This window comes from Gymnogyps californianus, chromosome 1 (genome assembly GCF_018139145.2).
Source record: "Gymnogyps californianus isolate 813 chromosome 1, ASM1813914v2, whole genome shotgun sequence".
NCBI lineage: Eukaryota > Metazoa > Chordata > Aves > Accipitriformes > Cathartidae > Gymnogyps > Gymnogyps californianus.
In genome coordinates this window covers 174,273,441-174,297,931 of record NC_059471.1, presented here as the reverse complement: position 1 = coordinate 174,297,931, position 24,491 = coordinate 174,273,441, and the positions used below count along the sequence as shown (strand labels likewise).

Genomic DNA, 24,491 nt, shown 5'->3' with positions numbered 1-24,491 from the left:
CTCAGCATACAGATGCTGAAGAATGGAAGTGAAAATTAAATTTTGGAGAAAGGTCACAGTACTGGTTTCCATCAACCATAGCTAGGAACGGCAAAAAGGGCTGACAGTCTGGTAGGTCAGACATGGACAATGGGTAAGATTATCCTTTAGAAAGAAATTGTACATTCACATAAATGGCATAAAATCAACATTGCCAGTATGTACAACTTTCTGTCTGTTGTTTTTTTCTTGTATACACTCTTGGCCCGCTTTCTCTGGTCCGAAACTCCCTTTTAAATATCTTCAGTAAGGAGAAAGGAAAAGGCTCTCTCACACTGCCTTTGTTCTCTAGATTTGTCACACTCTTAGATGAAAAATATCAAAAAATGCCTTGATACTAGCCAGTGATTTTGAAAGCAAACTTAAAAAATAAAAATATTTGTATGCAACATATGGAAATTTTTTTTAAAAGACAAAGGTGAATGCAAACAAACAAAACATTCTATTTGTTTTTCTTATAAAACCACCAAATCTAAAAAAATGTTCCTATATGCCACTGATTTACTATGGGCATTTTCTTGACCTACTTCATCAGGAATTTTGTCTTTTCATGTGCTTTATATCTCAGGCTACACTCCTCAGAGAGAACCTTTGCTGGTAAAGTACATTAGGTTTTACAGCAATCTCTTCCTTAGGGTCCTTGAGGAGTGCAGATTCAACTGTACTTTCCAAAATATATTTACCTTTCACTGATTTGGTGATACTTTAGCAGGAGTGCCAAAACTTCCCTCTTTGGTAATGTAAATGTTACTTTGGCAGAGAAGGTGTCAGGTCCTTGACCTGCCCCTGGAGGTATTTAAAAGACGTGTAGACGTGGCGCTTAGGGACATGGTTTAGTGGTGGACTTGGCAGTGTTAGGTTTGTGGTTGGACTCAATGATCCTAAAGGTCTTTTCCAACCTAAATGATTCTATGATTCTACAAACAACAGCTTGTCCCATTGATAGGTAAAACTTCCCTGTCCCGATGACTTGTTATGCAGTATCATCATGATGTATCTCTCCCCATTGAGCCTGTTATTATAAAACTTATACACTGACGAACATATCGCTACAAACATCTAAATGGAATTAAGATGTGTGGCTTATTTCTGATCTCAGTGGACAGACATAGTGATAATCAAACACTCTTGAGCAGTAAAATGTTTGGGATGACTGATCCCCAAACCTTTTTTGAGGGACATCGTACACACAGGAAAGGCAAAAAAGGAAAGGAGATAACAAATGCAATCCATTTTAGAGATCTAAAATATGCTAAACACTTTCAAAGTACAGCAAAAAGATTATTTGCCTTGACTACTGTCAGCACATAAGTCATTCTAGGACTTAATTCAGAAAAATTTGGGCCAGTGAAGAAAACTGAGACAAGGGGAGCACGCTGAAAAGTTTCCTGCCTTCTCCATTTGAAATGAAATCTTGTTTCTATTGGTAAAACTGACGTTGACCTCAGCAGAGGCCAGGATTTTGCCCTTAATTTTAAAAATATGGAAAAAGCAAGCTCTTTTATAGCCTCTAGAGGATCTCTGGTTTGTTCTATCTTTGTACTGGATGAGGCCATCATAAAAATGGGTTGAGTCTACATACTCAGCATTATCCCACACGGATCAGTTCAATGTTTATTGTATTCTGTTGTAGGACATATTCTTATATAAGAACAACTACTGCATTATATAAGAATACTGTGTAATTGCAGTAATGAATCATTAAAGGCTTGTTACTTCAAAACTCATACTGTATTGAACCACTGATAATGCTGTATTTTCTTGATATCTGCAGGTTCCCCTTCACCTTAAAGCATGAGAGCAGATTGTACATATCGTTTTTGCTTGCCCAGCTATAAATGCTGTGGCTGGCTATGATGTCTGAAAGCATATATTTGATTGTTGAACTATTATGACATTAAATTGTTTTGAAAGCAGGTCACAATATTTCAGATCTAGGAACAGTTACTAAGAAGTTCTTTAAAATATTCTTTACTAAAGCAGAATATCACAAAGGTGAGCTGATAATGATATATTCATGTGATTATTTGCTAGGTTTGATGTCATAAAACTCCATATTGTCTGCATCCTACCAGTATCTAGCTGGTAGGCTTCATAATATCCAATATCCTGCTAGCTAATTTGTATACTGGTGAAAGAACAAACTCACTAGTGTGTGATTAAACTAACATGTTAAAAAAGAATCAACCGACTCAAAAACTTGTGAAAAATATGATCAATAATGTCATATAATCCTTGGGATCATTTGTAAATTCTCAATGGCAACAGATTTAAAATGGTGTTCTGCAAAGAGTTATCAGTGATCATAGTATCTATAGCACAGTTCTTAGGAAAAGAAGCCTTGCATGTCAAATCTCACTCTCTATAAGCAACAGATGCGACCAGTCTTGAATATTTGCTTGAGCCATTCGTAAATCTAATTCTCCCATCTAACTGTTACATAATGTTTAATGTAATTTGAGTTTAAGAAGCATACACCTATATAACTTTCTTATTATTAAGTCGGTTTAACAACCAAACACAGATTAACCGTACCTGTTCCACCAAGCCCCTTAAACTCTTTGTAGGGTTCAGATCTAATCATTGCTCATTCTAGAAATGCACAAAAAGCACACTGAAGTCCATAAATAATCATTGTTTGCCCGTAGCCACACTAACCCCTTTATCTACGCTGTTCTCAGAACCACCTTAGCCATGATTTGTGCACAACGAATCCATTCTGCTGCCTCTTCTATGTACACAGAACAGATAAACTGAAAATCTCTTTGTTCTCAAACTAAATAAGGTGGCATTTAAATCCTCCCATAGTGGAATATAGCTTCTTGTTCAATCCATTGTACATGACAAGTAATTGAAATGGTTCTATAAAATCTTCCCTTTCAATGCCTACTATTATCTGTACATCTGATTACATTTTTAACATATAGCGATTGTCCTGAATCTAACAATGTCATCCTTAAGATGTCCTTATAAGATCTTCTGTAGATTTCCTTATTTGGACAAAATATCACTCAGTACAGAAGAAGACAAAGGTGCAGAATTTAATTATAAGTATTTGAAAAGCTCCTTTAGGATATTTACTAAAGAAGTCTTTTAAAACAGTGACCTTTGGTGACCATGACAGATGAATCATTTCAAAAGACACCGTTGTGTAATATGAATGAGTTGAAGAAAGACAATTAACATATCACAGAATCACAGACTGGTTGAGGTTGGAAGGGACCTCTGGAGGGCATCTTGTCCAACCCCCTTGCTCAAGCAGGGCCACCTAGAGCCGGTTGCCCAGGCCAGTATCTAGACACTCTATGTTACTAATTTGAAAAAGAGCTGCATATCTATTTTTGTACGTACAGCTATTTCTTTTTAGACTGTCTAAAAGACTACATGGGTGTTTAGTATTATTATTTGCTGACAGACTCCACACACAGTCTGATGGTCTAGTGCCTAGGGAAAAGAGTTTCCACAATTCATTAATAATAGAGATTAAATTACAGGTGAAATGTCAATGTTTCAAGACGCAAGGCTGCAGCTGTAACATAAATGGTAATGTTTCAGATAATTTTCCCCCACAGCGATTTCTACCAAGATTGTCAGTGTCTGTATGCTGAACGTTCATCGGGTAAAAGTGTGCTGCAGGCAGGGATTTGTTCACACAGCTCTCATTTGTGCTGTGGAGCTAGACGTACTCAGCTTTGTTTTCTCTTTCCCATGGTGCAGAGAATACAACATTCCCATCAAGAAATACTCCTGAAAGCATGAATATATATCTCAGACTTTTTCAGCTTCTGCAGGTAGTCTCCTTAGACACCATAATCTAAAGTTATTCTCCCACAGTACTCAAAAAATACAAAAAGAGTGAGGAAAATTACAACTAGAAAATCTGAACTTGGAAGTGAATCCTTGTACTGTGGCAGCTCTTGCTGGCACAGAGAAAGGTACATTTTATTACTTCTCCCAGCAGGAGCTGTAGTGAGTCAGATGCAGCAGGTATAATTGTTATGACGATGGTCCTCGTCCCCACGCATTCAGCTGGGAGGCAAAGCAGCTGGTTTAGCATTACTGTAGCACAGGAAGGGGGACTGCCTTACAGGTACTTTAGGAGCTAGCTTCTTAACAAAAAATTACTCCATACGGACTCATAACAAAGCAGCACATACTGGGCTGGCCTGTTTAAGTCAATGCGAAGCTTTAGGAGGAGGTCCAGAAGTAACAGTGCACTTAGCAGCCTGTTTTATAAAGGTGGCTAGAAGCAGCGTTCTGTTTACAGCCTGAATGATGCAGCATCTTTTCTGCTGAATTCTCAAAGTTACAATTTAATTAAACAGATTTTGTTCCATTAACTTCTGTAAGAGGTATTCAATGCTTCATCCCCTGATGAAATATTATGTAATTCTAAGTGCAACTGTACCTACAATAATGATGCTGTATCGACTTTAGGACAACTTGGTCTGAACATCAGAAGAGAAGAGGCATGAGGCAGAAATCATTTTACAGCAATGAACAAGTGTTCAAAAAAACCCACAAACAAAACCCAAGACAGAGTACATTGCAATTCAGACCTGTGAAGTAGCAGGCCCAGATGAACATGTTACTTCCTGCAGCTACTGAATTTGAACAACTCGTAGAAAAAACTGCTTTGTGACAACTAGTCTGTATTAATGAGCTATTTATATCTGACAGAATGTGGTCATTCAAGATTGCTGGCATTCTGTATATTTTTAAAACTGTTGGTGTCTATTTTCAAAACCAAACACCTGTATCATTTTCACAATTGTCATAACAATTTCTTTCCATGAAGTAACGCTGCATGGATGTTGCCACATGCAGTAGGGATGCTAACCCATTAAAAAGCTCAAACCTATAAATGAAACTCAGTCTCGTTTGACAACCTGAGGAGATGAGACAGTTTTAATTTCAGAACATGTGGAAGAAATATGAATGTTGGCGTTTACATTTTCGTAGAGGCTATTTTATTTAAAAATGTCCTTCTTTGGGGGGTGGGGGTTATGGAGGAAACTAGGTCAGTTTTACCAAAGTGAAAAAAATGATCCTAATCTTGATGCATTATTAAGCTGTCCTTAGGCAGCAGGAAAAAAACAGCACAGGCCTGAAACATTGTTAAAAATAAATGAAGCGTAATCACTGTAAGGGTATAATATTTTAATTTAGGGTGGAATACATTATGGAGGCTCTAGTTAAAATGCCAAAATATTACTTGCTCCGGCATTTTTTCATTTTTTGTGTGGAAAAGGGTGGTGCTCACTCTGCTCTGACAGTATCTGTGTTGTTGTCTGAAAGCTGAACCAAGTTTTGGTCCCTGAGTTCTTGCCATATGAGGCTGTGCCTGTCCAAGAAACAACCCAACAGGGGTTACAGGCTGGGGCCAGAATCTCTTTCCTCCCTCCTGTGCGAGCAGAAGAACATAGCAGATGTACCAGGAAATGCATGCTGTCACATCCTCTGCACATATTGGATGAGTCAGTTGAAATACTCCTGGTGTTGCTGTTAGGACACACAAGACCTCTGTGTGCCCCCTCTTCTTCCCTCCAATGTCGATTCTGTCTGGAAACATCACCCTGACACTGTAAAGTCAATAGGAAGTTGCTTGGCACCCTCTTAAGAATAATGAAAAACAGACTTTTATTTGCAAATAGAAATTATATGTGAGGAACAATAAAAATATGATTGGGTCATTTAGTTTGTTTCATGTCCCTTACACACTGTTCTATACTCTGCTCTAAGTCAATGGCAACTATGATCTGGTGTCTTTGAAGACAATGTTACAGGTGTCTCAGAACTCATATGCTTTGCAATCACTAAATCTTAGCAAAATACTGTCCTAAGTGTCTCTTTTGCTGCTTCTACTGCAATACACTGGGATCAAAAGAAATAGCAACATGTGTGATTAGTTAATTCCCATAAGACCACTTGGAATTCATAGCTTATAATTTCTCTCTTAGCCCTCACTGCCAGTTACTTTTGAGTTCAAAAATATGCCAAGCATTAATAAACACTAATTTCCTCCACTTTATCAGTAAGTCTGTATATGCTGTTGGGGCTGCCGTATGCAATAGCCATATTCCAAACTTTAACAGATTTGGCAAAACCTTGCCAAAACCAGCACCTGGATGAAACATGACGTAAACTGAGCCCATCATGCAAGTTCATCTCAAGTGTTCCTATCGAGCTGTGAAGGCAGGGAGAAGGAAGGAAAGTGCTCACGTTTCTTGTTTTAAATACCAACAAAAAATGTAGCTAAAATGGAGTTTTGAAACAGTTTCACAATTTCTTTTCTTTTCTGAAGGCACAATTAAAAAATGGAGATTGAGCAGCATTTCTCAGGAGTCTCATCAGTGACATCAGTTAAGCAGAAGCAGGGGGATACTGAGGCTCCATCAAGGCAGAAACAGGGGTGCTTCCAACAACCTGTCAGCATAAATATTCCTTGGTAGTTCACCTTGCTGCTGATTTCTCTCAAGAGGAAGAAGCAGGCTTGAGATGAACTGCAGCAGAGGCTATTCTGTTTATTCTTAACAGTTTTATGAAATCAAATATCATACTGCAACAATAAACTAAAATGATAACGTGAGGAAAACAAAAAAGATGCTGAGATGCACCCCCCATGTTCCACTGGAGTCACCTTCTGCAGCACACGCAACTGCAGCCGTGTGCAGAACTAAGAACATCACCTGAGCACCACTCATCAGAGTGTTTTAGTAAATACGGTACAGCTATCCAGATAAACTGTAACATGAACAAGATATGTCATTGCTTTGCTTCTATACGTGGCAGGACTCTTGCAGCACTAAAATATTTATCTTTTGTGAAAGGCATAATTACGCAAGCAGAGCACAAATGTGAGTAGATATATAGCCATCAGCCAACTCTGAAAATTGATCTTTCATCAAAACCAATGGGAGAAAGCACTGATTAAAGACCAGTGATATGGTCTGGCCTCAGATTCCGGGGTACTACATCTGTGAAATCAATGTATTTAGCTCTAGGCAGCTAAAAAAAAAGTGACAACAGCAGCTGTTTTAAATCTCCTGCAGTGAAGTCATGGAAGTCGTAGGGACTTAGTAATTGCACAGAGACTTAATAATGCCTTCTCTCAGATAATGCTTGGGCAGCTTGGTAAATTCATATAATTGCCATTAATGAAGGCCATCTGCTGACTGACAAGGTAATCATTCCAAAAGTTCTCATTCATGCCATCCAGGGCTTGCAAGCAACAGAGCAATGCTTCAATCACTTATGGTAAAGTGGTAAATGAAACTTCATTGTTTTTCAAAATTTCTGTAATTTCTGGTTACATACACCCTAAAAAATAGCACGTATTTTAACACAGTAGGGTAATTTTATTAAAAAAAATATTTTCTGTGTTTACTGCTAACTTACGCTTTTCTGCTGAACTTTCTCAATGCCTAATACAGCATGGTGGCAAGACAAAAAGCAGGCAGTCCATCTTCTGAAATTTGATTCTTTTCTGCCCTAATTTACGTACATTACAAATCCTTCTCTCAACTCATCATTATAGATACAGTACTGGTGGGAGAGGGAAAGCACAACTCTGTAAAACATGAAAACGTTACTACTTTGCCAGACCGTCATCTTTGAATGAAGCTAAGTAATGCCCTTTCCAAACAGTGATGGAGGAACTCATTAAGTGGAAATTTTTATCACTATTTTACGTGGCTTTTCATTGCTGGGACAATGGTAATGGAAAAGGGACGGAAAGGTACAGCAAAAGATTCTTGCAAATGCTACACAGCTCCAGAATTCAGGTAAGCTGGACTGGTTCAGCTGACATTATAATCCACCCCAATATCTAAAAAAAGATAAAAAGCTGAAACTTTACAATTAGCATCCAGGAATGCAAATCTTAATGAAAAGGTACAAATCAATCCATGCATAAGCATGTGAAAATCTGAATGAATTTGGTCACTTCGCACAATTCTGTATTTGCTACTGCATGAGTGCTGCTGCTAAATTAATGGTGCAGTAATTCTGAATAAACTATCTGGAATACCAGAACAAGGCATAACAAGGTATCAGATTAGCCTAAGGAGAACTTAGCTTCCCAGCCAGTCTAATGGGGCATCATGCTAACATAACCATACTGCTTTTATGACCTGAGTTATAAATCTGAGCTGATAAATCTTGCTCGCTTTACTCCTATGAGTTGTCCTATTGCCCTTTTGTTTACTAATTGCCTTATTAGTAAGTCCAACGTACCGCTTTTGCTTAATCCTGACCAACACCTCCGTTTGCACAGGTAAATGTGACAGTAGGGGACTTCAGATGTCAGGCTTCCTACTGGGCCTTAATCACAGCTCTGTGCTGAGAATTATAGCAGTAAATCTTCTCGATACATTTTTTTTTTTTTTTCCCCGAAGTTGCATCTTATAATTTAAAAACATCAAAAGCTGGGCTCACCCTGTGGAGATGAGAGACTGACTGGGATTGTACTTCTCCTCCTGTAACAAATACTCAGCTCCCAGCAAAAAGAAAGAGCAACGCAGGGCAGGATTTGAACTCTGGGGCTGCCTTCGGTGCCAACCAAGAGAGTTTGGCCTGGTGAACCTCTATTTTACCAGGGAATGGAATTCATCAGACAGAAAACAATGGAACTCTGCTTTCAGAGGCTAGGTCTGGGAGGTGGAGGAACAGCATTATATTGCAAATTGAACAAACAAATCCCGAGACTCTTGAAACACAATGAAACCAGGACTTTAAATGACTCCTACGTTAAAATCCTAAATGAATCATTTTAATAAAAGAATTAATGAGAAGTTTCGCCCGAGTCCAGCTAATACCCAGATTGTTATATTTAGTACAGCCCTTTAAAATGGAGTACACCACCGTAGTGGGATATCTGAAGTGAACAGCTAAGGGTTCCAGCCAACCTCCTGCTGTCACACACTGCATCACAGTAAAGTAATGAGTACAGTATCACCAGACTCAGCTTTCACCACCCAGCAGCCTTCTTCTGGTTCCCTAATATTTGCAAAGACATATATCAGGGTTAATAACAAAAAGTGCAGGCAGGCAGCTTGAGGAAATGACCAGATAATAACACATTGCATATTAGCAGTGCTGGGATTCCAGGTGTTCAGATTGCTAAGGCACGAAAATGAAAATTATTAATTAAAGGAACTAATTCCAACATACTGACTAGGCTTGCTGAACTATCCTACCTATCATATAGTGAAACTATGTTTTTAATATTATAGAACATAATCAAATATATCTCTAAAGTAACTGGGGGGCATCCAGACCTCATCAGAAACGGGTCAGTGTTCTGCCACTGCCATTTTTTTTTCCTGTAAGTCACCAGTGGTCTTTAAATGTCCAGGATGCTCTGCCCACAACATAAGTTTAAAAGTTTTAAACTACTGAAGTAGAAACTGAACTATTTTCAAAGACAACATGCTGTTCCACAGACTAATTTCATACAAAACACACAACAGAGAGTATTTTGTGTTGACTGCTCCTCCTTTTAAGAAATGATTGTCAGTGACCTAGTCCTGCAAAAGTGCTCTTCTGTGATGACCTGGTATTTTGGTGGGAGTCATAAAACAACAGAATGAAATAATGGTTATTTTTCTGTGTCTGGTTGCCACACCACATTTTTATAAAGACTTTCTGATCTGATTACTTTTGGTATTGATAAATGTTTCACCATAAGTATTTACCAGTCAGATTTTCTTTTAAGTAATATCCACGCAGAAAAACATTAGATTTAATCTTGAAATGGAAAATGGAATAGCGAAGGAAGGCTGGGAGGAAAGCGAGATACAGCTAAATTTTACATATTTAACGTACAGAAATAGAAACTTCAGAATCAACCTGAAAGAAAACTTCCACTCATCAGGAGATGCATGGGTTTATCAAGCTGTATCGTTACTCTCCTGGCGTTTCAGTACCGACTACCAGATCTTAACAGTAAATGAAATTCTCATAATCTGCTAAGGCATGCCACATCTTCTTGTTGATGATTCAGTGTTTTGCTCAACTGTTTATTCTATCTTCTATGCCTACAGCTCTTTAAGGTTTCTTGCCAGACCAGAAGTTCACCTTATCTTACAGTTCTCATAACGTCCTTTTTACTGACTTACAACAATTAAAGTAACTTTATCAATTCAGGTTGCCTAGTTTTATGTTGCACGTGAACAGATCTTCTCAGTAGTTCAATTATGCATTCACTTTCACAGCCTTGCCCTTCATCTATTCCAGTAACCCCCTGGGGAATCAGAAGACTATAACATAGCAACAGCTTTGAATAAACAGCAAAAACACATGGAAGGGTAAAGGACTTAATGGTATAATGGACAAGATTCATGCATGTTTTGCCAGGTGACAAGGCTGTAGAAGGCTAATTAATCTTCATGTAGCTAGGGAGCTTTTGAAACAAGTAATTTTAAAACAGAGTTAATTTTTTTTTCAAAACTCAATTTTAATGTGATCAGACTTAGGTTAACTTGTTTTCTGGTCTAGGGGTCTTCAGGTGAAAAGGAAATACTGAGACCATTACATACTTCAATTATTTCCATTATTTTCAGAGCTAATACGTATTCTTGCCTAGTGCCAGACAGTATTTCAGTTGGTGGTACTTATATTTAGCTAAGTGAGAACCATTAATCACCATTTCCTGACATAGCATCCTAGAAAAATGCCGAAGTACTTCTATTTAAATTTCATTCATTCAGTCACTTTAAAAAGATTTTATTTCTATGGGATATTAGTGTGGGGATTTGAACTGGCAGGTTGATTTACTAAATAAGTTCCCATAAATACAATTCATTACAGCCATTTAATAGATTCCTACACATTAGATTGGAATGTATGCCATCTAATAAAATATCTCATACTTTTAAAGGCTAATTGATCATAAAAGTGACCTCCTGCTTCTGTAGTTAAAGAATTCCTACTTGTAGAAGGGACAAGTCGCATTCATTCAATACTGTGTGGATTATATTTTATCTTTGATCCTTTCACCTGCACTCAGCCTAATATTGAGTTTCTCTGGGACATATTTTAACAATCAAACTCACTGGATAGTTAAGTGTCCACAATTTCTTAGACTGGAAAAGAAAAATGTTTAGTTTCCAAAGCTCCTCCATTATGGAGTTTATAGGACTACAGGAGTCAGCCTTAACCTCTTTTACTAGACTTTCTGATGAAAGAAAGTTAGGCTCAGATCTTGCATTACACAATGAACACACCACACTGCAGATCTGAATCTCTGCATACATACAATAAGCAGCCTCTTCTAGAATTTGCATACTAATACAAAGCCTGCCACTGCTCCTCATCCCATTTCGATTACTCCTACCTACTGCTCACACTTGGTCTGCTTCTCTGTGTTCTCCAGGAAGGCTCTTGTGTTCCAAACAACTCCCACTTTTCTCGTTACTTCCAACTGACTGTCATGCCTTCTCTTGTCAGGTCAACAACTTTTCTCCTCTAGTCTATGTAGGTGCTAAGAGAGGGAATTAAAAGCTAGTCGCCACACTCTCACATCTTGCACTTGGGATAAGAGAAGATAAACAATGGGAGGGAGCATTTGCAGGGAGATTTCTGTCTAGCCTCAGCTATCTCAAGCTTAAATATGCTCAGAAAAAACTGTGCTGTTCAATAAAGTAGCTATCAGTCTTTCTTAAACTCCAGTGTACACGAAGGACATGCAAGAAGGGCATCCCTGATTAACGGCAAGACCCAGCTCAGATATCCTCCAAGCCCTTGCTGCAGTGCTTGGAAATGTCTAACAATGTAACGTGACCAAAATATTCCATGCTTTTCTTATTAGCTTTTTTAAAAAATGGAAGAAATTATTTTCTGCAATTTTCCAACAACTCCCCAACCAGTGGGGAAAAAGAGAATTAGTCTAAATATTTGCCAAGGGCTTAATGTAAGTAACTGAAAAGAGGAGCGACATGTTGAACAACCTTAAGTCCCAGCAACGTATATATGTCAATTCTCCCACTCTCCCTAAATGAAAAGATTTGTTACTGGGCCTTTTCTATTTGAAGATTTCTTCTAAGAAAAGATTTACATACATAGTGGTGAATGGTATTAATAATTTTTTTGGGTGTAGAAATTTTGTTCTCTGATAGTGATATATTAGATAGATAGGTTATACTATATATAAAATGCATTAAGTATTTAAAAAGAAATAAATGTTTTTGTTTATGAAATTGGTAGAACTGATCTAACCGCTCATTCATCATCACTCAATTCTTGTGTAACAACTAGCTCCAGGCTTCTTAAAGTGGCTATTATTTGGTTGTAAGAATCTAACAGTAATTAGATAGTCTGTCACGTGCAGGTTGTCTTTACACAACACTCTATAAAGACCTTTTGTGCCACTGAGAAGATATTGTCAAAATCTACTTTCAGTTGACTGAACTGAGAGTGCATTTGTCTAAGCCATTTTCCTACTTCCTAGGCTGTGTACCTGTTTCAACAAGCTTTGTGTTTGCTTCTGCTAAGACTATTTTCCAGACATGAATATGAATTTGGTAAGATTTCACTCATGATGCTGCAAAGATTGAAAGTTGCCTTTAACAACTGGAGTACCAGGCTCTGCTATCTGAAAAAAAAACCCCCAACCCCACAACTTTTCAATGCTCCGTGGTCAATTAAAGAAGCATTTAGTCAGTTAAATGAAAGGGCTAGTCAGAATATCAGCTTTTCAGGGTACATAGTGTCATTATTTATTGTCATGGAACACTATTCCCTTTAAAAAGCCTTGAAAACTGCCATTTAATTAAGTGGAAGCCTCTCTCTGTTTCTCACATTGAAGAATATATTCCATAAAACAAAAGAGTGTGTTGCATTTTGCTTATTAAACTAATGTCTGTTCCTCTCTTCCTTCCTTCCAGCCACCCAGCAGTCCACTCAATCAATATGCTGCTGTTGCCTAGTTATCAGGAGTTCAATTCTGCTACCATCGAGGGAACATTAGATTCCCCATTGATTTCAGCGAGGGAGGATTAGTTCCACGCAGTAGACAGATAAACTGAAACAGAAGTTCTTACAGATTTTCTGCTGAAAAGATGTTGCCTTCATTAGGGCATTTAGAGCTGCTTCTGTCTGACAGGCTAACAGCACTCAGTTTAGTAGGTAAGAAGTCTGACACAATGTTGTATTAACTCATGGTTTCTGTCTAAGAAACTTTTAACACAAGTATTTGTAATTTAACTGCTTTAAAGGTACTGCCTGTATGCATGTGGGAAGTGGGGTGCTTCTTCTCTAGCTTGACTAGAAGAAAACAATCATCATTTATCTACTGTTGGGCAGATCTTAGGAAGGCCCTGACCATGGCTGACTAATGATCACAGTTCTTAGCAATCTGACAAGGATTTCTGACACGTGGAGCAAGGCCCACTGGGACCTGACCACTGACTTCAACAGCAAGATCCTTGTCAGCTTCAGTTAACTTCAGCGCTTGCACCGTTTCTCTCTCACAGCATTCTGATTTTATCAGCACATCCCCATCACACACCTGAGCTCAAAGGAGAGGCATTTAAGCTTGCACTGACCCAACTTGGCATGTCCCCATACCCCAGCACAGTGCTGTGCAGGTTAGCACAGACCCTGAAACAGCATGAGCAGAATACTAAAGTCCTAATTAATCATCCTTTCTCCTTAGCAAGGCTAATTGCCTCAGGCTTGATGCCTTGCTGATGCAACTGTTCTGTGTTTGCTTTTCAGTAACTTCAGCATTCTGCATGGTAGCAGGCAGCTACAGACACATCTCACATCCATCATCCTTTATACAAGGTACTCCTGCTTCTCCAGCACTGCAAGGCAAATATACTTTTCTTTTCAGGAGACGGGTGTTATTCTAAGAAATAACTAAAAATCTCAATGTCATACCTCTCTGATAGCTGTACAAAACTCACTCTGCAGCACCTTCTTTAGGGACTGTAGCTTGTGTACTGGTACTTCTCCAGATTCTTGCAGTTTCTCCAGTAACTCAATTGCTCTCGCAACATCTGAGTAGGGAAAAAACAAGGAATACAGATCAGTATAAACAGTGACTAAGAAGTGACTAAAAGGGGCACACTGATGGTCATTTTAAATTTAAATTCAGCTTTACCAACACATACTGTATTAATCTTGTGTTATACCAGCCTCAGTTAGGCAACAACACTGCTGTTCAAAGACCCAAATCCCGAAGTATGGACAAACCGTGCATGCAGACGTACAACAGACACACACACAGAGGTTCAGTCTTAGTTGTAAGCACTCTTTGGAACAAAGCTACCCATTCAAAGCGGCTAATCCATATTAGCAGACCTAAAATATTTCTTACTTTCTCCATAAGAGAAAGTAGCACTGGAACAGTATGGGGCCTACTTTCTGAAAGTCTGAAAGAATGAAGCTGAGTCCTTATGTAAGCACCCTCAGGATGACAACACCTAAGAAAAATATTTGATCTTTTTTTCTCATAAATCTAAATCTAATCTCAACTACTGATAAAGAAAGTCTTCTAGAGATAAGTAAAGTCTGCTAGGGAAGAATGGGAAGTCTGCTAGAGAAGAGTAAATGTGTAAGGCTCTTGTCTAGGTCTCCAAAGACCTGATCTGCCACACAAAATCTGTATGACCCACAGAAATACATGGAATAATATTTTTGGTGGCCTGAATTCTCCTTAAGCACCTGTGTATTGTCAAGGGAAAGATCAAAGTGTCTCTGAAGAGCAATCCAGAGGGCTTAAGTGAGTAGCCACATAGAGGGGTGAGTGGGAATTTGGTCCAGTTGAACAGTGCCCATACCCTCATTCTCATAATATTTTTCCTCTTTAACACTAGTTCCTAATTTACACAGTTATTACTAAGATACATACATACAAAAAAACCCCCAACCCATGAATGCCCAACAATCCTTTATGGCTAGGGACACAGGGGCACAAGAAATAGTGGCCAGTCTCATGGAGTCTAGCCTAGACAAGCAAGGGACACACTGACTTACACGCAGGAGTGAACTGAGTGATACGTATCCTAGTCAGTCTTCAGGATGATAGAGCTTAAATAGAGGGTTTTCTCCTCCTGTGTCATTTAATGCTACCCTGCAGCTTTTCCTGTAAATTTGCTGGTATAGTTGAACCTGGCAATGCTATTGTCTTGACTGTGTGGTCATTCTCACATCTTCTAGCATCTTTTGCATAGCTACTAGAGCCACTACTGGCCAGTTACACCACTCTACTAAATATAGGTCCGCATCCTACTGATGAAATGAATGCATAGTACTAAATGATAAAACAATATTTGAGGCATTTTAAGCTGCGCTTTAACTGCACAAAAAAAGAAATAAACACCCTCCCCCCAACCACATAACTCCAAAATTACTACAATAGCTAGAAGCAACCTTATATAATTCTCCTTTCTGATGACAAAGATTGTACTGTTTGTGACTGGAAGATTATGCTAATTGAAACAGTTCTTACAATCCTCGGCTTGTAGCTGAGCTATACTGACCAGATGTCTTATACAACAAAGACATGAGAGGTTTTCTGGAAATAGAAAAGAGATGACAGTAGATGAGCTGCAATAGGAAAAAATCATAATCATATATTTGCATATATAAAAAATAATTATTATCCAGCTGCATCAGTGTTAGGAAAAGAGAAGATGACACCTCAAAAAATTTACAATTTAATTAAAAGAGGCAGGCAACTGGTCAGCATGGTAGGTTGTACCCTAGTAGATTAACACTCAAATAATTCTCAAGCTTTTTTATAGACATCTGCCAAAAGACAGCTCTAAGTATGAGAGGAAGCATGGCAGAAAGCACGCAATGTTTCTTTCAGAAGGATGTTTCCACTTACTGGGCTGTAGTTTGCATCACAGAGCAGTCTTGGAGCTCGTGAACTTTCAGATGAAACTAACCCTAACCCCATGTTCAAAGACTGCACCTGTGCTTTTGCTCCAAGCAGCGCTTCAATCATTAGTGGGCACCCAGTCCACGTTACTAGATCACAGCTAGTCTGAAATGACCTCTCTGCACAATGCGCACAATGTGGGCATGAGCTGATCTGCCCCTGTTTCTCCACTCCACACTATCTGCTGGTAGAGACAGAGCCAGTATCGTTCAAAAGGGATCATCTGAGACAGAGACCTTGGTGTGACGGGAAAGAGAAGGTCTGGATTAATGAAGCAGGTTTGTGAGCTGCATGTACAGAGACAGCAGTTGAAGCTGTATTTGCAAATAAAAAGGGAAGAGATGATGTGGAGGTGTTCCAAGAAAGATCCCTCTAAAGTACTTACTGAAGTGATGATCAGAAAGCTAAGAGGAGATCTGGCAAATAATAAGGCCATGGAAACCAAGAAAAAATGAGATTCTAGAAAGAAGAATATGATTGATGGCAACTAATACATCAAAGAGGATGGTTTTGATATTTAAGGAGAGGTAAGTACACTCTTTAGCAAGAACCATTTCAATGGAGCACAAAAGAATGGCAATGCATTAAATAAAATATGATGCAACAGACAAACACAATTTTTAATGTTCTCAATAATGATAATGTCACAATGATTTTCTAACAAAACTATCAAATCATTTACCTTGGAATTTTCTTTTAAAGTCTGTATCTGCCACCCAAGACTTGCAATTAGCTAAATACTAAACTCACACTCCCCAGTTATCAGTACCAGTTGGTGCAAACTGGTATGTCAGACAGCACAAAGCAATTAGACGATTTATTCTGAAGAAGCTTCAACAGCCTACCATAAGAGATCAGATAAGACCTCTGAAATTCATGTGATACACGATAGCTATTCAGATATTCTAAATCAGACTGGGGTCTTTTCCAGTGCCAGTTCAGGTAACTTTTGAACTGTCTTTCCCTCTGACCAGCTATACTTGTAGAAGGTCAGTGCCACACATGACAGATTGGTTGCTATTTTGCAGTTGCTTAGAAGTTTGATCACCACACCTGAAAAGTCTGTGAATCACCCCACATTTGCTATGGTCCTGAACTAAACGATATTCAATGAAAAATTTGTACTGATTGAGAAATCTGTTCTGATCCAGAAGGAAACATAAATAGCTTTAGGTACATTAATCAACCTAAAGGAGTTAAGTACAGGTCTAAACATTTCCCTAGGGCATGGACTAGACTCTAGATGATAATCACTTCTAAAGTGACGAGTGTTACAATACAAATGATAAATTCATATTCTGGTTGAAAAGTCTGGCATGGGTGTTTAGTATGTATTCTCATAGGCAAAACTGGGCACTAAGCTGTTGTTTGCCAATACTAGATTACTTAACTTTGTGATTAAGAAGTGGTTGGGGGTAAAGAAAAAATAGATTATCCCAAGAGCATTCTGATTTTCCACACTTCCAAATTCATCCAACATGCTAAAATACATGAATGCTCTTGCCCAAGTTCTTGCTTTGATTTATTATTCACCTATCATATCTGTTAACAATAAGCAGTCTTTCTCGTCACAATTAAGCCCATAGCTGGCTCAATTTGGGAATGACTTGTGGGATATTGCTCACAGTAGAGAGAATACAGAATAATAAAGAGCTTCATGGCATAAAAGTACAGAATGAAAATGAGGCATGTGTTTAGGGCCAAAGCCGTTTGTTACCAGCTGATGCTTTGTCAGGAGCAAAACATAGCAGTTGGTACAAAACAGAAGATTTTGAGCAGACTAAAAATGTATGAACATGAGCATATAAAATATGACCTCATGAAATAGGCTGTATTTCCTTCCGTTAATAACTCTGAAGGGCAGACGTGAACAAACAATTGCTTTAGGACAGGTTAAAAAGTTAAATTTATCAGTGCACGAGAACTTAAGTGATGCATAGGCTTTTTGCTGATGGTTCACTCAAGGTGAGTTCCAGCTAAAACTAAAGTAAGTACTTGCTCAAAGAAGTGATATGACTGGCAATGAGGAAGATTTCAAAGTTACGTTGAAAAAAAAGCATATAGCAGGGAATCCACCCCTGTTGAAGTCAATTAGAGTATTGTCATATGTTTGAGAAGGACTGGTATTCCTCTGCTGGGATAATTTTCTTGTCCCCAATCCTCCTTTGATTACAAATCTAACTAGCTTTGCTTGTAAATGTTATCACCAAGGAATTGTTCTTAAATACCATTTTCTTACATACTTGTGGAAAGTGCAATTTGATGAAAAGAGTGTGTGTGTGTATTTATATAGATACATGTTAAAAAAATTCCTGGAATTATGTTAAAAACAGTTAAGTTCTATGTAAATAAAATACCCTTGCTTTTTATTTCTGATTTGTCCTTCCTTTAAGCAAAGATATTTTTTAAACACAGCTTCCGAAAAGGATGGTTTTGCCTACTCTCAAACATTTTCCAAAATATGAACTCCATTACACTAAGATTAAACTTATGCTAATGTCATCGAAATCTGTCTTCATTTCCCACATTCATATCCCACAGAAATTGGTGGGAATTTTGAGTAACGATGTGGGTAGAATTATTCCTCTGTATTCTATGATGCATACACTTTAAAAGGCATATGCACTTATTTCCCCCCCTATCCTATCCAACTCTAATCACACCTTTTTTTTCTTTACCATTTTTTTCTGATTTCCTCATACATATGCACAATTCCTTTCTCTCCCATTCTGTTTAACATTCAATTCCCTTTTTGTCTTCTCATCATCATGCTTGCCTACAGCCTTTCAGGAAATAATACTATTTCAGTGTGGTGGGTCACATTATCAGTGAAACACAGAGAAGGCAGGGGGCTGTGGGTGGGTGGAACACATTTTATCAAGTGCACTCATCAAAAGAAAAGCATGACTCTCAGAAAAAAGTCTCATTTCAAGTGTTCTTTCTGTATTTTCATTTGAATGAAGTTTCATTTGCATTGCTAGTAGGACACAAGCAGGAGGTTACTATATAAACCCTAAGCAAGAGAAGAATCACTACAACATAGAACTAGCAAGATACCATCCTGTGATACAAGTAGAACATTCCCATGCTATACTAAACAAAGTTGAATCATGTATATATAACCATATAGCACAGTGCAGTTGAAAAAAAGGTTGTCTGGCTTAGTTATCACTTTGTTCTGTTATATATTGTTTTCACTTGCTGATTTTTGTTCAAATAGCTAGCAATGCACAACGTAGACTGATCTGTTTAATTTGCTGGATGTTTTGAAAAGTAAACGCTATTTCCAATACTCTGCAATTCAGCTTTTACAACTCGAAAGCAAATTATGAATCCACGGAAAGAATCCTGGCTGGTCTGAACTTGGTGCTCTTTCACATTACTGTTAAAATTGGGTAGACCAGGCTTCAGCATTTTGTGAAAGCTGTCCAGTCTGGGGTTTCACTCTGGTAGATTTTATGCAGGGTTTATGTTTGTTACAGTTTAGTCAGATAGATAGGTTGAAAATTATTAGCAAAAATGTAGCAAATGATTTCAGCATGCTACATGTGTCCCATTTAATACCAGAGTGACTCTTGAAAAAGAATGTATGTGCATGCTTTATACTGCAAAATGTGAAAACTGTTGTATATATACCAGTGTCTAACCTTCCTCTCTTGTGTTACTCTATGAGTGAGTTGGTTTGCAGACCTTAAAATAAATATATTATCCTCTGACTTAAGAGACTATTAGGCAGTTAAATAGTAGCTACAATGCTGTGTAATGCTAGCTTGGGTTCAAAGAGTAATTAGTCAGAAACATAGTATTTCTTTACTCTGGTAACTACTCTAGAATCATGTTGTTGGGTTGTTCCCAAAGCCAAAATACAGTGACCACTTGTTTATTAACAAGATATTAGAGAACAGGTTTCTCATCTTCTTGAGGTCTTTCTATGCCTCATTCCTGTTAATTCTGGAGACCTTCACTGCATTAGTATGCTGGTTACCAGGAAAAGTAAATGTGCTGCATAAACACCACCCTTTGGTACCTCAGAGAGGTGGAACATCACTACAAATTGACAGCAAGGATACTCAGTAAGTCTCTAAAATATTCACTAGCTTCACCATGGCATTACAGAATTATAATCCCGGCAATTTTCAAGCTCTGTTCCGTCGTACCTGAAGACCTTTAATCAGGTTGAAGGTGAAGAATTTGCATGACATAACAGGTCCTTATAATTGTCAGTAGTTTTTCATTCCTCCAATACTGTCGTTCAGGTTTATTTATTCCTTCAAGCTCATGAGAATACATTCCAGAATTCTTAATGTTATTCTGTCAACTTTTTATCATAATTCCCAAAGCCTACATGAGATGCTTTATTATATTTAGCAATCTTTTCCAAACACTATCAAATGACAGCAGGCAATCAATGGCTGAGCAATCAGAATTCTGAGGTGATTAGCAAAGTTCATTCATAATTCATAGCCAGTAGCCCTAGTACATTGTATCAAACTATTTATGTGACTTCATGGTTAAAGCACCAGCTTTGGAAAATTTTCAGTGTGTATCTTTTGAAAATTTTCTGTATTACTAGAGCTCGGCTGTCAGTCGCTGCTTTGTACAACATGGCAATTCTTACTCTGATGTCAAATACCAGACTGTGCAGTATGGTTCCATTCACCTCTTTGGTTCTTTACTATGAGCACAGTGCTCTCCTGAAATACAAAAGCTCTTCCATTAATTTAACATATTTATTTAATCTAACCTGCAGAGTTCAGAAACATTGAGGCAAAAAGCAGCCTTTTTTTTCCCAAAATTTCATGCTAACCAGTAAACGTAAAGGTGTACTTCACCATGGTATATCAGACTCAATGTGCAGGGAGCAATGAACTAAGCTGTTAGAAAACAGCAATATTATTCAACAGTTTATAGTGTGTATCTGTGAGGTCTATTCAAATTAATTATAGCAAGAATAATACTACCAGTGCTTTCATACTTTAGTTTAGATGATATGGGTAGCAGTTACAGATTTAATGCAGTGTCACTTTACACTCCTGTGGTTAAACATTACTATGAATGCACAAATAAATATAACAAAGAACAACCATACAGAGCTCTCATGATTCATCTTGTGGTGAGGGTTTCAAGCTGCCACACTTCTGATGTAGACATCGACAGCTCAGCGACTCACCCTGGACTGCTGTTACAGTCAATGAGGAAAAACAGACACTTTGCGGCTACAATTCCTCTGACCTATTTTAGATGAGATGAATCATACTCTGGGAGTGCCTGTTCCCTTTGTTGACTATAAAGGGAGACTAGATGATTAGCTCAGATGTAAATGCCTGCATCCTACGTATTAGACATCTACATCAGTATGATGAAACCCACGCTTACTGTCCAGATATATAGTCAGTGACTCATGGAAATTTATCTCCATGTCGTCCAGGAGACACCATACTTCAGAGCAGTTCCAGTTGACAAGAACAGTGTCGTTAGCAGGCAGGCCAATGCGTTTTTTAAAGCTTTTAAAAATGCCTTAACCAATGATTTTATGGATTTTTTTCTTCTTAATGTATGAGAAAAATCAACCATGAAATATGATTGAGTATATCTCTGTCTCATTTGGCCTGATGTGAGACAACTGCCCCCAATGACATTAATGGCATATCCCCATGGGTTTCTACGTACATTCCCCCACTGCCTGGGGCAGGCTCATCTTCTTTGGCTACTCATCAGACCGTGTTTTGGTCTGTATGTTTCTACATGTTTGAGCTGCACCCAGGTTCTGTCTGGCTCTAGCTTCTCAGGCACACCGCAGGCATCCAAGTTCTCTGCTTCGCTCCATTTCTCAGACACAGAGCCTGTGACCCAGCTGTTGCACACCCCAAGGCAGTGTTATATACCATGAGTTTTCCCAGCAGCTTTGGCAGGAACACCTGAATATGACAGCAAAGGTCTGAGATGTTTTGCAAAATAACTTATAGAAAGGACACAGTTTATTGGCAGGGAAAGCAGTGCCACCTGTGATCCAAATACAGACAGCAAACTGTGTGGAGACCCCTCCATCCAGCATCCTCAACACCAAAAAAGCCCTTCAGGGCTCTCTTCAGCAATTTCAGTCACTTTTGCTGTTTCAGGCATTCTGCCTGAAATACTGCCATTTCAGGCATACTGCTCCTGAATACTCTGCTTAGCTTGTCCAAATGCAACATTCAAAAGGTTCTCTTAAATGAAAAAATATGCTCCTCTGTGTTCTCTGAACCTCACAATGTCTACAATGCCTTGAGTAATCTCCCTCCCCTTCCCACTCTCCTAAGTTTTAACTAGTGATTCCTGTTCTTCTCCTCAGCTATGGATTTTCATAGCCTTAACCTACCATGAAGGCCTACTGGGAGAACTGGATTTGCTTTACTTTGGTCAATCTTCTTAGCATATTCATTACTGTACATAGATAGAACCAGTCCTCAATTTTTTCCTTGAAGCCTGCACATAACTGATGTACGTCACAGGAGCATCTTTGTCAGCAATTTTCAGATTTTGTTTGCTTGTGTGTGTGTGTGTGTGTGTGTGTGTGTGTGATCGATCTATAGAGTTCCTAAAACTATTAAGAGTTCATCAGATACTTAGAGAAAGTGGCTTGATACTGTCACATTTCCATTGTTGCTTTTTAAGGGAATAACAATAAATCACAAAACAGTAAAGACTGAATTAATGGGTAATTCAGGATCATCTCAATAAGATGAGTTTCACTGGCTTAATTCGAGGCCTGAAGAGTAATAATGCAATTCAGAATTTTCAAAGATGGGCATTTAAAATTAACCTTAAAACCTAATCATTTTTAAACACTGATATAATTTTTATTCTTCCAAATTATTAGTTTCATTGCAATTTCTAAAGCAATCAGGATGAGGAGGTGCATAAATATGAGTTCAAAAATTTTCACCAGAAGATTTTGCCATCTGTGAGAAATCAAGAAATTGCAGATACACCAACCCTTTACATTTGACAGCACCCACTGCTTTTGTATAGAAGGCATTGATCATAGCATCAGTGTGAAAACAAGTTACCAAACTATCCTTTAAGAGAAAAGATTAAAAAATAAAGCTGAAAATGCCAACAATGGAAGAGCATTGAAAACTATGGTATTTTCTAACACAGTACTTAAAACAATGTCATGATTTTCCCCCTGCATTAGCTGTAGAGAAAAGGGAAGTGAAGGTAAAATTCTGTTTCTTCCCTTTTTATATAGTTTTGACTTTATATTGCTTAATCATACCTGCTCTTTGTGATCATAACTATGATTTATAGCTAGCCACTCACTGTTGAACAGAACAGATGAGACATGATTCTGGTCTTTTTTTTGACTAGGGACAGTCAGCTACAAATATGATACAAAAAGACAACAGTTTTTTTAAAGTTTATTTTGTATTCAAATAAATATATATTATATATATAATGAATATATAAGTATATATTCATTCCCTAAATAAAAAAAATTAACCCTTGTTTCCTGCAGGAAGCAGGATATTTTGTAGTTTCAGACTTTGTGTTATTTATTTTAATTCTCAGTCTTTCTGTAAGTATTTTTTTTAAAAAAAGAGAAATCTCAGGTGTTTAAAGCAGTTATTTGCCTACACAGGACATGTAAAATGGTGTTCTGTCTGACTTCCTGAAACTATGAAATGACAAAAAGAAAATTCTTTGAAGCAAAGCTGTAAGTCCCTGAGAAATTCAGTATGGTGAATAGACCTGGCCTTAATTAAGTTCCTACAAGCTGAACTATGTGAAAGCAAGGAAGCTGTCTACTGCCTCCTGTAGCCATAGATATCTTGTAAAGAGATGCCTTGATAACTGTCCACCAGCCTCATCTGTCTCCTAATCACAACATCACTTGATCTTGTAGGATCAGTTCCGCCTCAGCAGACACCGCTCACCATGCTGGAGTGGAGCTGCTTTAAACACTAGACAAAAGCACACTGGACACTTTGCTGAAACTGCAAACGTAAACACTTTAGAGGTTCTGATCCCAGATTAAAAGAAAAAAAGGCCAGTACATTAACATACCCCAAGGACCCCACTTTACTTAACAGAATACTTGCTTTTGTGTTTTAAACCACAAGCATATAGAGAAAAACATTAAAATCAGTGAAGGAATTCAAAATTTGACTAAGCTAGAGAAGTAGAAAATGGAAATAATTACAAGGAATAAGCTTGCCTGAACAAAGAAAAACAGGATGAAAACCAACACACTTTTCTCTTAGCTGAAATCCATTCCCTCGCTCCTCTGTCTAAGCAAAAGCAAGTATTTATGTGTCCTATGTGTACATCACAATACAAAAGTTTTGGCCATATGGGCAACCTCATGCCTTTCTCACACTGATACTTTCAGCGTATGTTTTTAATTTCCATCAGAGAGATTTTTATTGGCAGGGAAAAAGACAGGAAGAGAGAAAAAAAGGCCCCAACAGGTGTCTCGCAAAGGGAGGTAAGGTTAACTTAGGGATGCTAATTCTCCTTCACAACAGGCACCGTGTTTGAGCCAAAGCAGTAACTCTCACTTTCTTCTCTGCTCATATGTCAT

At 38.1% G+C, this 24,491-nt stretch overlaps 1 protein-coding gene across 1 annotated transcript in view; it reads right to left on the bottom strand.

Moving 5' to 3' along the window:
- The window catches only part of LIN7A (lin-7 homolog A, crumbs cell polarity complex component), a 44,330-nt gene that overhangs the window by 10,468 nt on the left and 9,371 nt on the right, over positions 1-24,491 (bottom strand). The window contains exon 2 of the mRNA XM_050907230.1: positions 13,921-14,039. Within this exon, the coding sequence (XP_050763187.1) occupies positions 13,921-14,039 (119 nt within the window). The remainder of the gene's footprint in view (positions 1-13,920; positions 14,040-24,491) is intronic.